This window comes from Myiozetetes cayanensis, unplaced genomic scaffold (assembly GCF_022539395.1).
Source record: "Myiozetetes cayanensis isolate MyiCay16 unplaced genomic scaffold, myiCay2020 scf1, whole genome shotgun sequence".
Lineage (NCBI taxonomy): Eukaryota > Metazoa > Chordata > Aves > Passeriformes > Tyrannidae > Myiozetetes > Myiozetetes cayanensis.
In genome coordinates, this window is record NW_026086604.1 from 6,733,026 (window position 1) to 6,751,350 (window position 18,325).

Below are 18,325 nucleotides of genomic sequence, written 5' to 3' on the forward strand. Positions count from 1 at the left end.
GATTTTCAGCCTCAGCAGAACTATAGAAAGGGCCCAGTAAATCAAAGTCACAGTTAACTCTGCTATCCAGGGATCAGTAGACCACACCTGAGAGCGGTGGTGAGAATGAAAATGTAGCAGCTCTGGTGAGACTTCCCCTTTGCAGCCCTATCCTGCAGCATACCATCTACTCCCAGAAATTTGGCATCATCCACAAACTGGATGAGGATGCACTCCATCTCATGATCCTGGTCATGAATGAAGCTACTAAGCACTACCAGCCCCTGGAATGAGCCCCAAGGAACACAACTAGCAGCACACAACTGAATATCTACTAATTTTTGTGCCCCAATGAGCTGCCACATGAGTCCCTCACTCCAGTCAGTTTTCCACACATCTTGTAGACCAAATCACCTTTCTCCAGCTTGACTACAAGAATCCTGGTTTTCTATCTTTTTATTAGAATTTTTCTTAGTTTTGATTTGTTCATCCATCCCAGAGTATCTTGTTAGGAATTGCTCACCTGTGCTCTCATAGCACTGAGTTGGCTCCCAGTTTCCCAGGCCATCACACTGTGGGATGTAAGGGAGAAATCCCAGCTGTGCTGCTTCCCCAGCAGAACCTTTTGAAGAAAAGTGAGTCTGCCAATAGAAGTGCAGGACTATAAAAGAGAAGTAAAAGAAAGCTCTTAGTGGCCAATAGAGGATATTTCAAATGCATTTGCAAAAACACTGAATGTCCTCTGTACTTCAGAAGACAAATTAATAATTTTGCAAGTACATAAAGGCTGGTAAGTGCCTAGATTTTATATCTGCAGTGTGTCATATGTATGAGACAACTGAAATCAGCTCTTGGGCTGGCAGGTTAATGACACTGATTAATTACATCTGCTGAGCGGCACCTCCTTTTCAGCAAAGTTGCACTTGACACCAAGTACTCTTGCACAGATCCTGGGCACGACTCCATTTATCTGAGCTCTCATCTCCCTTTCACCCACCTGACCAGGCAGCCAGCTGGAGAGCAGAGTCACTGCCTGAGAGCAGCTTTTGGGAGATCAGTGCCTGTGGCTCATAGGGCCGAGCAGAGCGCAGGAGGTCCCTGTCTGTGAGTTGTATCCCTTTTGCCATCAAGAAGCTCTCTCCAAAAGCAAAGCGGGACTCATTTGAGGCTAAGATGAGCTGCTCTGCCTCCTCCATAAATTTCATGGCTTTCTGCCTCACACCTTCACATATACCAGGACCTGCAGAAGCAAAGGTATATTAACAACTTTCATCTAAATCCAGTAAAGGTTTTCACGTGAAAACTAGCTGGTATTTCAATTAGCATGGTCTGCTTCCTTCTGCACTAACACAGTTTTGAGTTGCATAATGAAGCAAGTGAAGGGGACTGGTCTTGTTAAATGTTTAGCTATTTAACAGCAAGAGTCTGAGAGTACCAGGAATCGCCCAAACATTCTTCAAGTCATGGGGCAAATGGTTGATGATTTTAAATTAAGTCCTCACTGGTTACAAACAGACTTAATATGTCTCCACAAAGCATTCCTTCAGTTGCTGCCATAAAAAACTGTGGATGATCAGAAGTGAGAGTCAGAAAGGAAAATGAAGATATATCCCTTGGGTTCAGCTTAGCAGCTGACACTTGGCCTGTCCTCTCCATACATCTACTAACTCAGAAAGGGTATCTCAACACACTGAACCAGCTCCATGAAAGCTGCTCCTCCAAAATGACTCTGATAATCTGCTTCATCCCCTTTATTCTCCACCTGCCCACAGAACTGGAATCTCTGGTAGTTTGCCATTCATTGTTCTGTCTCTTCTTCACAGCTGGAAAAATACTACGTGATGAGAATGATTTGAGTGATGACATTTATAATATAGGTCATTTACTGAAGTAACCCCAAAGAGGGCCCAGCAGCTTTAATGGGACAGAGGATCACCAAACTTCAGTGCTGGCCTCACTCTTTTCCTAGTGACTTCGAGGAGATATCTGTTAGTCTTGACCACATAGTATGAATCAGTAAAGAAAATCCCTCTTGCTTCATTTGAAGGCATTCTTGAAAGTCATTTACATCACTGTGTAATCCTGAATTTTCCATACAACTCTTCACACTTCCTAACTTCAAAGTGTCCTTTGCCATCTGGCTAAGTATCTTCTGCAAAAGCATTATATGTCCAAACTCCAAATTATAAAATCTACACAAGCTTGAAATGCAACTTTATTCCTACTTATTCCCAAAGCTGAGGCACCACTTATTTACCAGAAATGAGTTACCCCATCTCTGATGACCAGCAATAATGTCAGTACTGATGACCTTTCTGACAAGTTACTGTCTGCTACTTCACAACAATTAAAAGGACTTCCCTCTCTCATGACATAAAAGACCAGAAACGGTACTACTTACGTGCCAGAAATTGTTACTTACATGCAGGAACCTGATTCACTCCTGCCTTTGTTCCTTGCAGCTCTTCTCCTTTGCTATCAACACACCAGCAATCACGAAGTTCAAAGTGGCCTAATGGAGCACTGAAATCAGTATAGGGTCCTGGGTAATATGTCAGCTGCTCATTCAGAAGCTGCCAGAAAATATATGGATCCAGCAAAATGTTCTGAGATGCCACGGTCAAGTTTCCCTCCAGCACTTCAGGTGGGAGATCCGTGAAGGAGGAGTACATGGCAAATGCGGGAAAGACATTCTGGTGCTCAGCCTCATACAAAGCTTGAACAAAAGCTGAAAAGCCTTTAGATGATGCCTCTTTATATCCAGCTATGATGCTCAACAGATCAGCAATGGGCAGGGGTTTGCCCTCGTTGTTCTCTGCAATCCACCTTTCGTACCACTCGAAGGCCTGCTCGGGAGGGCCACTGCACTGCACCTGCCTCCAGGCGCCCTCTGCATCACACTGTGGGAGGTAAATGCTGGACAGCTGAGACACAGCGCTCGGCTCTGACAACAGCAGCTTCACAGCCTTTAGAAACTCCTGACCAGCTGTTACTTGGCAAGCACTCGGGCCTGGGGAAAAGAAAAAACAAATACAGAGTACATCTTATGAATGCTCTGAAGATATACAGTACCCCTGCCCCTCTGTTACAATAAACACTACTACTAAAACTTGGTCATCCCAAATACTCATCCCAACACTAACAACAACATTTCTGGCCTGTTACTAGGAGAGCTTGATGATATTAAGGTCCCATGGTGAACCAGGGTAAGATTTCCAAAGGGACATGAGCCCTGAAAGATGCATAGAGATATGATCTTTAAAAATATGTGAGTACATTAGGTGCTTGTAGTTCTTACTGAGGGGTTAGGTGCTTGGTGCCACTAAATGCCTTCTTGGATCTGTGTACACCAACCAGGTATTTTCAGATACGTTTGGTAATCTGGGAGTTGCTTCTTATTCAGCCAATCCCTGCAAAAACAGCCATCTGAATTGGAGGATAATACTGATTTTATTTCCCCTTGAACCTAACCAGAATTTTAAGATTGTTTGTCCTCTCTTGCCATTCTCTACTGAACACTGCTGCTGAATATAAAAATACCATTCCTCAGAAAACTGAAGTGAGTTAGATTTGGAAGCCTTTTCTGCCATCTCCAGAGCCAAATTTCAACTTGGCCACCAAGGAGCTCTACAAACCCAGCAACGCACAGGAGATCATCTTCTTTTGAGCATCAGAGAATTCTGAACCTGTTTATTTTTGGTTGCACAGATGGGTTGCTAGAGAGAAATCCCATCCCAATTCAGATCATCGTGATAAACTCCCTACTACTTCTGCAAACTGTGATTCCAAGGAGCTCCCTCACTACATACCACTCTCTGGATACTCTGCTATTCCTCCCAAAAGGAGAAGCAGGCTCTTCTTTTGGTCTGTTATACCTGTTGATGTGCCATTCTCAGTTCACAGAAACTTGAAAGGCAAGTATCCCCAGCCCATGTGCTTCCTTCTTCCTTTGTACTCCATTAATAGAAGGGCAAGAAGAGGCAATTCACAGTCTGTAAGCGAGTTGTCAAATTGATGTCTGAGTAGTCATTTGCAACTCGCTTTTCTGGCCTGACTGCATGACCCTTAAGAGAAATCTATGGCCATTGAATCCCTCTCTTTTGTTTGAACAACACTGTATTTCCCACTACTACCCTGCCACTGCAAAGCTGACTTGCTTTCCTGTTAGGAGACAGCATCATTTGTATTCATCATCCATTAATTATCAGATATAATCAGATATGAAGAAAGAATCATGAAATTGCAACACAAAAGAAAGCAACTTTAAATTCCCAGCCCCCAAGACTTACACTGCATTGGTTTTCCAGCTTTTCCCTTTATTCCTGGAACAGTCTTGCCATTCAAATCAACACAGAAGCAATTTGTCCCATAACACTGGAGTGGTAGAAAGTCTCCATCCTCGGTACAAGAGGGAATAAAAAGGTCTGATCCCGCAGGCAGACTTTGTTTCAGGTTTTGCAGGTTTCTCCTTTGCTTCTCACAATCAGTGGGACACCTTGGACATTTGCCTTGAAGTCTTGAGCCTGGAATTTCCTTACCTGAAGTGTCCAAGCACCAGCACTCTCCTGCATAGCACTGAACTTCTTCATACCTCCCCTCCTCGGTGCACGTTGGAACAAACAGATCCCTTGGCTCCTCACCACAGTCTCTGGATCCCAATGCTAGTTTCACCACTTCACCTAAATCTTCAGCAACGTTTTTGGGGACAGAAATCACTTGTTGAAGAAAAGTAAAGAACTCTGGTAGTTCCAGAACAGAGGAAAGGAATTTCACCATGTTCTGATTGTCCTGTAGAGTTACTGTGCGGCCAAAGCTGCCTACAAGAGGTTTACTCAAAATGGAACTCCCCTTTGATACCTCCAGTGAAAATGCCTCAGCTGATTCCAGAGGGCTTTGGCTGTTATTCCTCTCTGACACATCCTCCTGTTGGAAAAACTGGCCAATGCTGTATTTCCCACTAGTGCCAAGTGCCCCTGTGAAGTTAAACTGGATCAAATTCTTCAAGAACCTCCCTCCAAAGAGATTTTCTTGGAAACGCTTTGGATTGGCGGTAAATTGCAGTGCCACTTGAGCCAGCTCCCTTGACGGGAACATCCCTGAGATGGCTTCACTAAGGGTAGTTTCTAATCCAGAAGTCTGGCTGAAATATGGGCTTTGTGCAACTGGGGATGACAATCCAGAGTCCAGAAACAGCTCCTTGAAGGAAGGAGGGCAGGGTCTTGAAAAGCCAGCTGTTTTTTCCGTCTGCTTATCTGGAGTGGAGAACAAACTGGACTGACTGAAGTACCCAGCAGGGCCATAAAAGAGCCTCATCAAGGCCCGCCGCCTCTCAGAGATGCACCCTTGTTCTTCACCTAGACAGAGATTTAAGAAAAAAAATATGCAAAATTTGGAATCTCCCACACTTACCACTCTATTTCAAGCAGCTGGGGCAGAAACAACCCAGACGTGTACATTAACCTGTTTCTCAACTATGCATTGTGCACATTGATATGGAAATTTGAACTGTTATTTCATATGCTATGTAAATAAAATCCTCCAGTCAAGACACAAAATGAAAGGAATCATTCCTTCCCCACGTCCGAGTTCTCTGCTCTGTGGGTTCTGTTGCTTCCCAATTTAAATCCTCATTCCCATTCCCATTCCTATGGAAAGAACAAAGTCTTTTCCAAATACTGTAACTCCCTGTTAGGATGCCTGCTGCTAATGGAAACCTCTGATGATCCAGGTGCAGTAAGTGAACCTAGGAAAGAGAAACTTTCTGCAGAAGAACAGAAAGTTTTTTTGACCCAATGCCCCCTAAGGAGGAATTTATGGAGGTTTCCTAACTAGATCTTCAGTTTCATAGTGAGGTGTTCACTACAAGAAGTTTGAAAAGAAATTGTTAAAATGAGCAGTAATAGAGTGCTAAGGAGCGTGGCATTCACAAACAGGCTCTCAGGGAAAAAAATACAAGATTTCAACAAAAGTAGCCAAATATCAAGGTATTGAGGGTATCAACAGTGGCCCTGGAGACCCATATCCTGAGCTAAGCTCTGTCACAGGTGTAGCTGCATCCAACCCCATCTGTAGATTCATACACAGGCAGCAATGGCTCCAAGTTAGGATGCAACACATCACTGAAGAAGGACTAAGCTAAAGGCTAGAAAGTCAACAAAAAAGGAAAGACTTGGTAAATATAAAGACACTGAGAATCCAACAGGATGGTTATGGCACTGACTCGATCTCTGGAACACATGCAGCAGCTTGACTTGTGCACACAGTTACCTTTCCTTGAAAAGTAGCAGAATTATAGAGAAGGGATGCAAAAGTAGCAGAACTATAGAGAAGGGAGGCAAAGATATTTTAAGGACAGGACAGCTTTTGCATTAGGAGAAACCATTCAGCTTGGACCAAAAAAAAAAAAAAAAAAAATGATAAAGGTTTTTAAAAAACAGGATTCTCCACATCATTCACAGTAGACAATAATTATTCAGTATTTCTCGCAGTACAGAGAAGTCCAGAAGTGGAGCATGTAATTATGATCATGAAATTTATTGCCAGAGAGTGCTAGGAAGGATAAAAGGTTAAAGGGCACTTAGGCAAATCCCTGGAAGATAACTCCATACAAGAGGGCTGAGAACAGTGATCTGGGCTCAGCCTCCAGTTTGGGCCTCCCCTGCCTGGAGAAGGACATATGGAAGCTTTGTGCATTTTCCATGTTTCTCACACTTTCTCCCTGAGCACCACTGCTGTCCTATAGGGGACAAGACATCTTTAGTCTGTTCCATTGCAGCCTCCCTTGGGCTCCCCACTCCATCTCCATTTATTCCATGACCAGATAATCTGATAAAGCAGTCATAAGCCCTGTTGACAGTAAGGATAAAAGACAGAAATGTAAAGAGTTGCTAAAATAGATAAGCAAGTAATCTGACGTTCTGAGACTGACATCTTTCTCACTCCTCCTTTTGCACCATATCCTGCTCCACAGCTCCTGACAGGGGCTCAGGGTCTCTCCCAGCAGATTCTTTGTAAACACATTTTCTGTAGGATAGGCCCCTCCTGTTTTCAGTGTTGGCTCGTGGTTAGAGGGATGGAGAACATTCCTCCAAGGACCATAAGTTAGTGCAAGCCACAATTCCACAAGAACAGTAATACGAAACAAATGTGGGATCATGGTTCATAAACACTCTCCCCTCCTACCTACTATTGAATCAAATCAAAGCAGAGGGAGACAGAATAAACACAAAAGCACTGCTGGGGTGAATCTACTGTCAAAGGTCTAAAAAGCAGCATGATCCTTATCAGGACTGCCTGGTGCCCTGGGTGAAGTGAGTACCCCACATGCTGCCCACACCTACAGCTCTGGCTCCTCCAGTGTTCACTGTGAGAACCAAAGTGTGAGAGCCAAAGACACTAAAGAATCAAAGAATCACTAAGCTTGGAAAAGACCTGTAAGATTATCGAATCCAACCACTAACCCACAGGTCCACAATGAAACCATGTCTCTAAGTACCACATCCACGTGCTCTTTGAACACAAAATAAATCAGAGCTGAACTGGAGACACACACGTGGCACGTAGGTGTCTGAAATAGACTGCAGCTACATCCTCATAAAATACCTTCTCAGGAGTTAATCTGTGAAACCTCTGCAGAAATTTTTCCCTGCTGAAATTTCCTGAGTCTGCCAAAAAAAGCTGCAAGCAGCCTCAAGTCATTGTCCCCCCTCCCCTGCCTTCCCACAGAAATCATCAGGAGGGCTCAGCAAAGCACATTCAAAGAGAAAAACAAGCAGTCCCAACATATGGCGAGGCCCCTCAGAGGTTCCCTTGCAATATCCTTGGTGATCAGCCTCGGAGGCAGGCTAACATTTTCATTTCACAGTAAGCCTGTCTGTGCCCAGAGCACTCTGAGCACTTGGATCTGTGACACCTAGGGCAGATTCCTCCTTCTCTAGCTGCATGGTAAGGCTGTGTCTCACAGACAGAGCAATTTACTTTCCCCAAAGGCAGCCCCTGCATTAAGACTCCGTGCCCTAGACCTCCAGCACAATCCTGAATATTTAGGTAGTGCACTTCAGAGTGAGAGGTTTTAACTTTCCTCCTCCCCTCCAGCCCTTGGACATTTTTGCTGTCATTTCCATCTGGGGCACTGATTTGACAGTGTATTCTCTGTGGAATCTCTCAAAGCCCAAACCCATACACCTTTTCTGAATTGTTTGTTGGGTGTATTTTTTACTGGCTTTGGCAGTTTTCATGGCAAAATATGCAGTGACAGAGATGGGAAAAAAATGCTCAGGGTGGGAGGTGACTTAGAAATTCCACAGCATTTAACCAAGGGAAAGAGGTAAAACCCAAAACCACTGTCATTGGCTTCTTTATATTATCCCAGATATTCCAACTTAAGGCCCCAGCTCCTGGAGTCAAGAGACAGATATCAGGGCTGCAAAGAGAAGCCTTGCTGAATGCAAAACTAAAAGGCTAAAGAGAAAGGAAAATAAAAGGAATATGATATTTAACAGTTTATTACAATGTGACTCTTAACCCCAGGGAGGTTTCAGGATCTCAGTTTTTGAACACCAAACGCATCAGAGCCGAGAAAGGAGTCGGTCCTTTGGGTTTCTTCCCAAGGACGCCAAGAGACAGGCTCATTTCTCCTTTTCCCAACCTCACACCTACCACAGGCCGGGGGTTGTCCTCGCCTCTTTGTGCCTGGGACCTCCTGGCCCTTGGTGTCCACACACCAGCACTGTCCCCCCTGCTGGCACTGTAGTGGCTCGTAGCCCCCGTCGGCGGCGCAGGACGGCACGAAGGGGTGCTGGTAGCGCAGGGCAGTGAAACGCTCAGCCTCGCACCTCGAGGGGCCTGCAAGGAAACCAGCGTGAGTTAAGCAGGGACAGCCCAAAGTTTCAGAGCCATCTCTGCTTGATCCCATTGTTTGACTATTTGGGACGAAAAAAAAAAAATTTAATTTCTTGATTGTTGTCAGTGATATCTCAAGTAGCGGTTAGAAATGCAACTTCTCCATCTTCTTTTTCCCCCTGGACAATTTGCCCCGGGGGTTTTCTACTGCAGGTGTTTATTTTTGAAAACTTAAACAGAAGATAAAACCTCAACACATTTTTCAGCCACAGTTGCAGGTAGGCAGAGCAGCAGCATCTCTCCCAGGGAGCTGTGCTGGAGGCTGGGGCAGCTCTGGCCTTTAAGGCAAAAGCAAATTTGGTCAACAGAGACACATGCACAGCTTGGGGGACTGATTTTGTTCTGATTTTGTTTCTGAAGAGAATGAGGCATTGCTCCTGCAAACAAATCTGCACTTGACCCTTGAGATTTGGGTTGGGACCATCCCATCTGTTTATTTCCCTCTGCAGGGATATAAAGACCCTATTACTGTCAAACTGGCCTTAATGGCAGAGACATCAAAAAATTCATAAAGCAAATTTTCTGCAGTATGATCTCTCCAATACAGGACTGTCATCTTCCAACAGAAATTTTGCTTGTTTATATTAAACTGAAATTCTACAGCCTAAACATTTCTCACTTTCAAGAGCTTTCCAGCCACACTCAGTTAGCAGTCTGAGGCAGTGAGAGCATCATATCAGAGCAACCTGCTCATCAAGGAGTCTGACAAGTTTCCTAATGCAAGAGGTTTCAGGTGGTGTGTAAGAGCTGGGTAAGTCACCAGAGCACCCCCTCGGTGGCTGATGAACAGGGTCACATCTCCATCTTGTGGCTGTTACAGCTTCATCTGTTCTGACAGCTGCTGCAGCCCCAGCTACAGCCAGAGCTAAGCCAAAATGACTGTGCAGTGGGAGGAGGAAGATGCTTTCCAGACTCCCCAGAATCATTAGCTTGTCCCAAAACCAGAAAAATGTCTGAGTACGTGGCCAGAAGACTGACATCAGTATCTGCTTAGTATGTCTGGTGATGCAACTCCTTAGTGAGGGTCAGAGAGTAATGTCAGAGGAGTTTTATTGGGAGGATGAAGTATCATGCAGGGGTTTCAAACTTTGCTCGGCCAATGCAGTTTTCTTAGGCTTTGATGCAGTAAAGAGGAGATACCTGACCTCCTGTCCCACAGAGCTCACTGCCTGTAGGCAGAGAAACTCTCCCCATGTGCCTGCCCTGACTAGGGAAGGAATGGGTCCAAGGGCAGATCCAAAAGTTCAGCCTTGCTGGCTAAGGCACTACAAACTCTTGTGTGGCCTCCTGGGAACGGAGTGTGTTGTGTTCAGTGCAAGATCCTTCCTGTTTCTGAGTGTACCAACATAAATTAGGGAGCATATTCTCAGGCTTCTAATTTAATAAATCATCATATCCATCTCCATAATCTCAGGGCAAGAGATACAGAGGGCTCATGGGATTTCAGCTGATGTGAACTTCAAGTGCACAGGAGAGCACTGATCAGAGGACACGTACAATCAGCTGGTAAGAATCTAAGTGCAGAGTAAGTGGCTTAGTTAATTCTTACCTGTCTTACCTTACTTCTCAAGGTAAGAAGGTAAGTGCAGAGGATAAAAGCCAGCTGCAGTTCAGGGTCCTTGCTTCTTGCACTGAAATTGTGATGTTACAAGCCTTTAGAGCAAGAAACTCCTGGAACAACCCTCCGCAATGGCAGTTGTCACACATAAGCTCTAAAACTGTCACCTTTTTTTTACAGGGCATCACCTGGGTGCTACTTACACCTGAACTTGCCAGAGGTGGCCAGCTGCACTGCCAGGAACCGCCTCCGGAGGATCCGATAGACGCTGGTCTCCGAGAACCTGCGGGCAGGCTCTGCCACGGAGAAAACTGTGTCGTAAACCTCATCAAGCAGTAGCTCCAAGCCTGGGAAAGACAGACTTTTAGCACAGAGCCTGGTTTTAAGACAAGAAGTCACCTGGTTTATACCACCAGAGTAGCAGAACTGGGAGACTATAAAGAAAAAGAAATCCAGTCCTCTAAACAGGCCAGATGTGAAGTTATAATGCCTAACCCTAATGCACCACACCATGCACCCAGTGCTGAGTGCCCAGGCACCACCTGTATGCCCTGACATCTATTAAAACAAGGAGGAGAAGCATCTTGTAACTGGCTGTTTGCTGTGGTTTTGTTAGGTTCAGTCTGCAGTAAAGACAAGGATGGAATTTTGGAAACTGATGTTACCAAAACCAATTCTCAGTCGTTTTGGTTGCATACTAAAAACCAAGATGTTCAGTACGTTTCCCGAGTGCACAGATCTTTTGAGAACTTCTATACCTTCTGAGAATTAAAAGTTGAAGTTCTGGTCTCTCATCTATTTAAACTATTGTGCTTTACATTTTCCCCCTTAAAAAAAAAAAAAAAATCTACAGTATCTGAGGAGGTTCTGAACCTTCTAATTCCTCCTTCTTGAAAATAAAACATACTTTCTTCTGAAGTGTCCCATCAGCTACTAAGATGTCTAAAAGGTATCCTGAGGCTCTGAGAGAAGCTGAAGAACCACCTGATGTCCTTGCTAATGGTTAAGGGGGTTGGATTAGATGTTCTTTAAAGGTATCTTCCAACCCAAACCATTCCATGGTTCTACCTGAGCAAGAAGAAGGAGTTCATTGTCCAGGCCCTTAATATTCCCCTGTATTTGGATATATTGAATATGAGGCAGCTTTCTAGTTGGACAGAGGATGGACATTCAGAAATCCTATTCCACCATCCCAAAAAGGGCAGAGTTAGCTCCCAGGAAACAACTCCACTTGATACTGACTGAAGTGGTGCTCCAAAGGGTTGGATTTCATCAGTGAGCTCCAGCCTTTCCCTTGGTCACTACAGTGGTCACAGTGGTCTTAACCCCTTGTAAGAATGAAATTGAAGTTTCAAATGAACCTGAATACTGATACTTGTTATTTGTCCTTTCCCTTGGGAATTCAACACCACCCAAATTAAAGGATTAGATGCTTACCAGTGTCTGCCAACTCCCTCCCCAGGCTGTCCACACAGTGACAGTACCCAGAGATCTCTGGGAACTTCTCCCGCAAGGAGCTGAACGCCTGGAAAGCCCTTGGGAGCCTGGAAGCAAAAAAAGCCTCCTGTGAAGAGCCCAGGGAGGGCCATCAACAACTAAGCATCGTCCATTTCCTTCCTGAATTTGTACAACAAGGTCACTACAAAACCCTTTAGTCTCCTTTTGGCAACCAGGCTCTGACATGATCCAGATCGGTGTTCCAGCAGGACAACAACTCTCCTAAATGTCATTTTTTAAAGTTATACAGGACAATCTCCCTTCAGACAGATTTCTGACCCTTCCTAAACAGCTATCCAGCATCTAACACTCATTTTCAATTCGATTCTCAACTTTGAAAGCCTGTCAAAGAGTGTAAAATAGATGGGCGTCAGCTTAATGTTATTACAGCACCCACATATTAGCTCCTTCCACAGATCTCCACAGGATGGCAGAAGGCCTAAACAAACAGGTTTCCCTTTCCCTACATGCTACATGTGCGGAGCCCCTGGTGGTCTAGTGGTAAAGGCGCCGCGCTATCACCGCGGAGACCCGGGTTTGATTCCCGGCCAGGGCCACTCCCGGGCAGGTGGGGCTCGTTAGCCCTTAAAGGCAACCCACCTACGTCCTAAGGACCTCGCTGCCACCGTCCAAGCTCGCTTGGCCCCGGCAGATGAACCTTAGGATTAAAGGGTGGGCTCAGTTCCGCGCACACTGTGTCTCACCTAAAAAATCCAATGCACAGGCTGGAAGGTGGAAAGACCTCCCCCGGATCTTCGCTCGCGAAGACTGGCCATTATTATTATTACGTGTGCTTTCTGCACTGAATTCGAGTACAAAAGCTGATAAAAACCTCACTAATATCTTTCATTTTCAGGGCACGGCTCAACAGATTAAGGAGAAGGAGAAAGAGTCTTTAATATGCTACAAGTAAGGCTGCCTTTTACTTCTGGAGATCAAAGAGATACTAGTTTCCACTGTAATATTCTAGGAGTGGCAACAGCCAGATTCCAGCAAAGCAATGATTTAAGAAGGAAAGTTAATAGGGTCAGAGTTGGAAAAAACACAATAAATGTGATCTTAACTGACAGACATCCTAGGGTTTCTCCAAGCAAAAGATAAGTTTCTCTAGCTTCAAAGTGCCAGGTTCCAAAACAATCATATTATTTTTCGGACCCATCCCCTCACCCTGAAATACGATAAAGGTGTGGTGCCCCAGCTGCATGGGGCTTATTTGGGAAAAGCTAGCAACAGGGAAGTGAAATTTTCTGCTCAAGACATTTAGGGAATTACACAAATTAAGTTTTTACCAAGGAAGGACACTCAGCAGTAGATTTGGCCCTGATTAACTGGGAAAAAGCAGTTCACAGCCACCCTGTGGAACTGCACTGTAACCAAGTTCAATTCCAGTGCCACCCTCCAGCAGCCTCAGGGATGCTCTAGCACATGTAGCCTGAGGACAGCAATGAAATGCTTGTCTGGCTCAAAGCCAAGTGAGCAGAGCAGAGCAGGGGGCCTTTGCCACCTCCAGGATTCTGCCTGAATAATAAAATGCTTTTGGTTAAAAGGAAACTTAAAGACTATCTATTTCCAACCCCTGTGCCATGGGCAGGGACACTTTCCATTAGACCTGGTTGCTCAGGGTCCCATCCAGCCTGGCCTTGAACACTTCCAGGGATGGGGCATCCACAACATCCCTGGGCAATCTGTTCCAGTGCCACACTCACAGGAGAGAATTTCTTCCCAATATCTAAATCCAAACCTACCCTCTTTCAGTTCAAAGCCATTCCCCCTTGTCCTATCACTACACGCATTTGTTGAAAGTCCCTCTCCACAACTCTTGTAGCCCCCTTTAGGTACTGGAAGGTGTTATAAGGTCTTCCTGGAATCTTCTCTCCTCTCAGCCTCTCTTCACAGACTTCTGAGAGCTCTGCCACCTCCTGTCAGGAGATCTGAAGATGTTACTGCTTCCTCCTTCTTCAGGAGATCAAAGCACAGGCTTGGAAATGCACAAAGCAACAGCCACCTCTGTCAGAGGAAGGGCTGGTAACTTCAGGATTGTCCTGGTGTTACCCAGCTGTGCTCCCATCTCAGAACCTGCACAACTCTGTGCAGTGCAGCTGTGCTTCTGGCACCCTTCCATGTCTTCAAATTAAAACCTGCTGACTCCCCCTACTTTGGATTGTCAAATCCTGCTCTGTTGCTGACACTGGCATGCTAAAAGCAATCAAAATTTTGTACTTCATGGAACAGAGGGACTTCTGTCAGCATTAAAACAATGTAATTTCAGGTATAAGCACCTAAATACCGTATTTCTGTGGTCTTTAATGTACACACATAACATAAATGTGCTTGGGGTATTTCAAGGCCTTTCACCTCTCCTGGATTATCAGGCACTGGCCACTGCCCAGCTGGGAATATGATCTTTACTCTGCACTGCTCATGTCCTTGGAGTTCATCGCCTCAGCATCTCAACGTCCAGCTGAGTGAAACAGGATTCAGTGAAAAAACCCTGCATGGTGCTTCCTTTCATTCTTGAAGCTAAGATGTCACAATTATGCTACTTTTATCTGGAGCAGCTTTACAGTCATATCCTGTCATTCTGGTTATTTTTGTTCCAAGTCGAGAGTACAGGTAAATAAAGCACAAACGGATATAAACTGGGCCTGTACAAACAAGAGGGCAGAACTTTTCTCACCTTATGTGGAAAACTCACTTCCTAACACCCTTTTTCTTTTCTCAGATTCTTTTTAACCATAGCCCTTACGATGAGTTGCAATAACTCAGAGCAGCAATAACACGGGGTTCCTCATCTATCAGAGCCAGTCCAAAACAATGGCTAAAGCAAAGGTGACCACATTTAAATTATGCATAAATTTATAGTGTATCCATGTGTTTCAACAAGAATGCTTGCACTCAAAAATACAGGAAAGTAAATAAATGTGAGATTGTTAACCTTGTCTTTGAACTTTGAGTTGTTCCACTGGTTCCTCACTAACATAAAATATGGGTTTAAATTCCCTGCTACAGTTCTTTGCTATGGAATTAATCCCTTCAACTCTTTATTCTGACCCCCAAGGGACAGATAATGACATTTCAAGCAGGAGTAGTGAGAAAATAAATATATTAATGACCTGAAACACTCAGATATGATGGTAATAGGTTAAGTCAATGCCATAATTAGAAAGGTGTACAGCTGGGAGTAAAATGATCCTGCTGTGATTAATTACATGACACGGACACAGAATAAGTCCAATCACAGGTCTTTACAGACAAACCTCCCAATGGGAGGAAAAAAATATGCCAATTTAAAGCACTGATTTCTCCTCTGTAATTGCTCTTTTAGAAATTTCACACGCCACAGGCCAACAAACAAAACAACCAGATCATTTTGCTCTTGCCAAAATAACCTCTCCTGAAGCTCTGACAAATTTGCACTGTGCATTTGGGCCCATCCTTCAGTTTTGCTTAAATTAAAAAAAAAGAAAACCCTCAAAATAGCAAAATTTACATCTACAATAAAATTGCTTTGCTGCTACAGAGCCAAGTCAGAATGAGACATTACATTAACTCCACTGGCCTCCAGCAGGGAAATGTGCTTAGATGCACCTCACAAGAGACCAAAAGATTCCTCTGGAGAGTCTGTACATCTGTGCCAAAACAAAGTCCTCCCCCTCCAGTTCCCATTGCCTCTCCCTTGTTTCTCCACCTCAATATTAATTGCAGCTCCATTCCCGTATTAACTCCCAGCTCCTCCACAGGACAACAGCTTCTTGTTCCCACAGACAAGGATTTGATCCAGCATTGTGGAGCCTTCCCCAACTCCCTCCAGTCTCCTAAAGCCAGTCGTACACCAGCATAGCAATTCATCACTTGCTTGGTTCTCCTGTGTGAGCAACCTCAGCACTGCCTAAACAGACAAGAGTTTCCCATCATCACGAGGAAGTTCATCTTTGCATCTTGGTTCTTGTCTGTCTGTCCATCTCTTTTCATCTCTCATATGGAACTGTCTTTCCTACCTCACATATATATCCAAATTCCTCTGCTCCTTCTGTATTTATCTCATTTGCTGTTGTCTGCCTGAGAAGTAGCCCTGTCTACTTTTCCAAACACGGATTACAACGCGGCATCCGGTGCTGTGTGAAGACACACAGATTAGACTGCAGAGATGGAATACAATTTTTATTTTTTTTTAAATCAGCAAATTTAATTCAGAAGGAAAAGGCTTTCTGCTGGGTCCATTCATTAACAGAAAATAACACCATGTGCAGTCACAGAAGAAGGGTTTCATGTGGGGAAAAAAATCCAAAAAATTCACTGATCAGTCACTCCTGATTCAGAGGCCTGAGCTCTTACCTGTTGTAACCATGAACGAGATCAAAAAACATCATGTCTGTTGTGTTGACAAACTTGCACTGGACAGGCAGAAACTCTCCATCTGCTGAGCACTGTGGTGGGCTCTTCTCCCCAAACCCGTGCAGAATGCGGCGGTCTCGGATCTCACAGTTCCCTGGACCTGCCAAGAAAAAAGGTAATGGTTTAGGGTGTTTTAACTTCCCATGAACAGCTGAATAGCAGCCCCACTGTTTGGAAGGGGTTTACGTTCATTACATTGAGCATGGACACTGAGGTGCATCATCTTGTTTTTATGAAGAGCAGGGAATTGGACTCAATTATCTTATAAGTCCCTTCCAAGTTGAGATATTCTTTGGTTCTATGAAACAGGGCTTTAAGTGGCTCAGTTAACTATCTACAGCTCTATAGGATGAGTGCAGACTGCAGTGCCCAGGTTCTTGATCTACCACCTTTCATTCACATCAAGCCTTTCAAACCTACAAACCCCACCATTTTGTTGAATATTACTTACACCGTGCTGGCTTTCCTCTTTGCCTGGTGCCATAAATCTCCATTCCTTCTGGATCTACACACCAGCACTGCCCCAGCTCCATGTCACACTGCACCTCATCAAAAGCCCCTGAATCCAGGCACTGAGGGATGTAGGAGATGCTGCTGCTGTTGATGTATCGGCTCACCAAGATCCTCTGCTTTTGCAGCTGGCAAAAGGACAAGCCTGAAGCACCAGAGAGCAGCACTGTTAGAGGAAGGTTCTTCTTGGGCACTGAATCATTTATTAAGACAACATCTGAGTTTTTTTGGAACTACAGGTTCTGAGTCTGCCACCCAGGTGTTGTGAGAACATTGATGAACTTGAGGTTATGAAAACTAGAACAGAGAAACCTACCAAGATGGGGTTGAAGCTCTCCAATTCAAAAGCCATTACAATAAATTGATCTTTCATTCATGATTCACCTTACTCTGACCCTCATAAATACAGACATCCAGGATTCCATTAGGATTCCATTAGGATTCTATCAGGATTCCATTATTAGCCCTGAAGAAACTCCAGAACTTCCACTAGAAAGTCCCAGCAAATTATAACAAACTAGAGTCCATCAAAGTCTAGAGCTAACTTATTTTTTATTTCAGCAGTTCAGATGCAGATTTAAAAAGTTCTTTATCCAATCTGAACAGAAATAGACACTTGTGACTTACAAGATATGGGATATCCATTCTGTTTGCTGCCAGGTACCTCAATACCATTCTCATCCACACACCAACAGGAGAGACCATTCCTACTGCACTGGACTGTCCTGAAGGAGATCACAAGTAATATTTTTTATTTTGTGAGTGACAGAGTCCTCAGTCAGTACACAAACAAAACCATAAAGCAAGCCAAAAAACTTCAAGTACTTTAACATCACCAATAAGGGAATCGACAAGGGCTGTGTTTCTGGTGACTCTACTCGATGGGAGCTCTTAATTCTAGTAATTCTATGAATTCTTCAGGAATTGCAGACGTGTGACTTGAAGTCATTAAGGAAGCAAACAGGTAGGACAGAATTCTGATTCTCATTATCTGAGATTCACCATACATTTTGAGAGTTTCTAAATCAAATGTAGAATGGCCAAGGTTGACTGCAGAGGCAACAAGATAATAGTAGGGAACATTACAATCTGTACTCAGCCTCAGCTTAAATTTTTTTGGCTTCTTGCACCTTCAAGCAATAGACTGCTCTCTAAATCACTGTCCTCCATGTGCTTTTTTGTTCCTTTACTGCCTTTAGAAGGAAGCCCAACCGTGCCACTTACAGCAGGGTGGGTAACTTCTCAGTCAACTCGGCTGAGCTGTGCCTGCTGGCACACACATTCGGCTGTGAGCACATGTAGGATGACAGCAGCTGCATTACACAGCAACCTGCACCAAGTATTTAACATGCAAATATAATGCTGCCAAGACTAGCCTGAGAGATTATTTCCAACAGAGAATTGATTCAGGAAGGGCTGGATCTGCAACATGGCTCAGTGAAGTCACTTCAAGTCTCCTGCACTCATCATCCTCCAGTCCACTGA

General features: G+C 44.3%; 1 protein-coding gene across 1 annotated transcript in view; it reads right to left on the reverse strand.

Annotated features, from left to right (window-relative positions):
• The window catches only part of TG (thyroglobulin), a 145,237-nt gene that overhangs the window by 125,044 nt on the left and 1,868 nt on the right, over positions 1–18,325 (reverse strand). Inside the window, 10 exon segments of the mRNA XM_050321686.1 lie at positions 503–640; positions 977–1,219; positions 2,402–2,989; positions 4,269–5,333; positions 8,638–8,823; positions 10,642–10,785; positions 11,876–11,982; positions 16,271–16,430; positions 16,782–16,985; positions 17,468–17,565. Of these exon segments, the coding sequence (XP_050177643.1) occupies positions 503–640; positions 977–1,219; positions 2,402–2,989; positions 4,269–5,333; positions 8,638–8,823; positions 10,642–10,785; positions 11,876–11,982; positions 16,271–16,430; positions 16,782–16,985; positions 17,468–17,565 (2,933 nt within the window).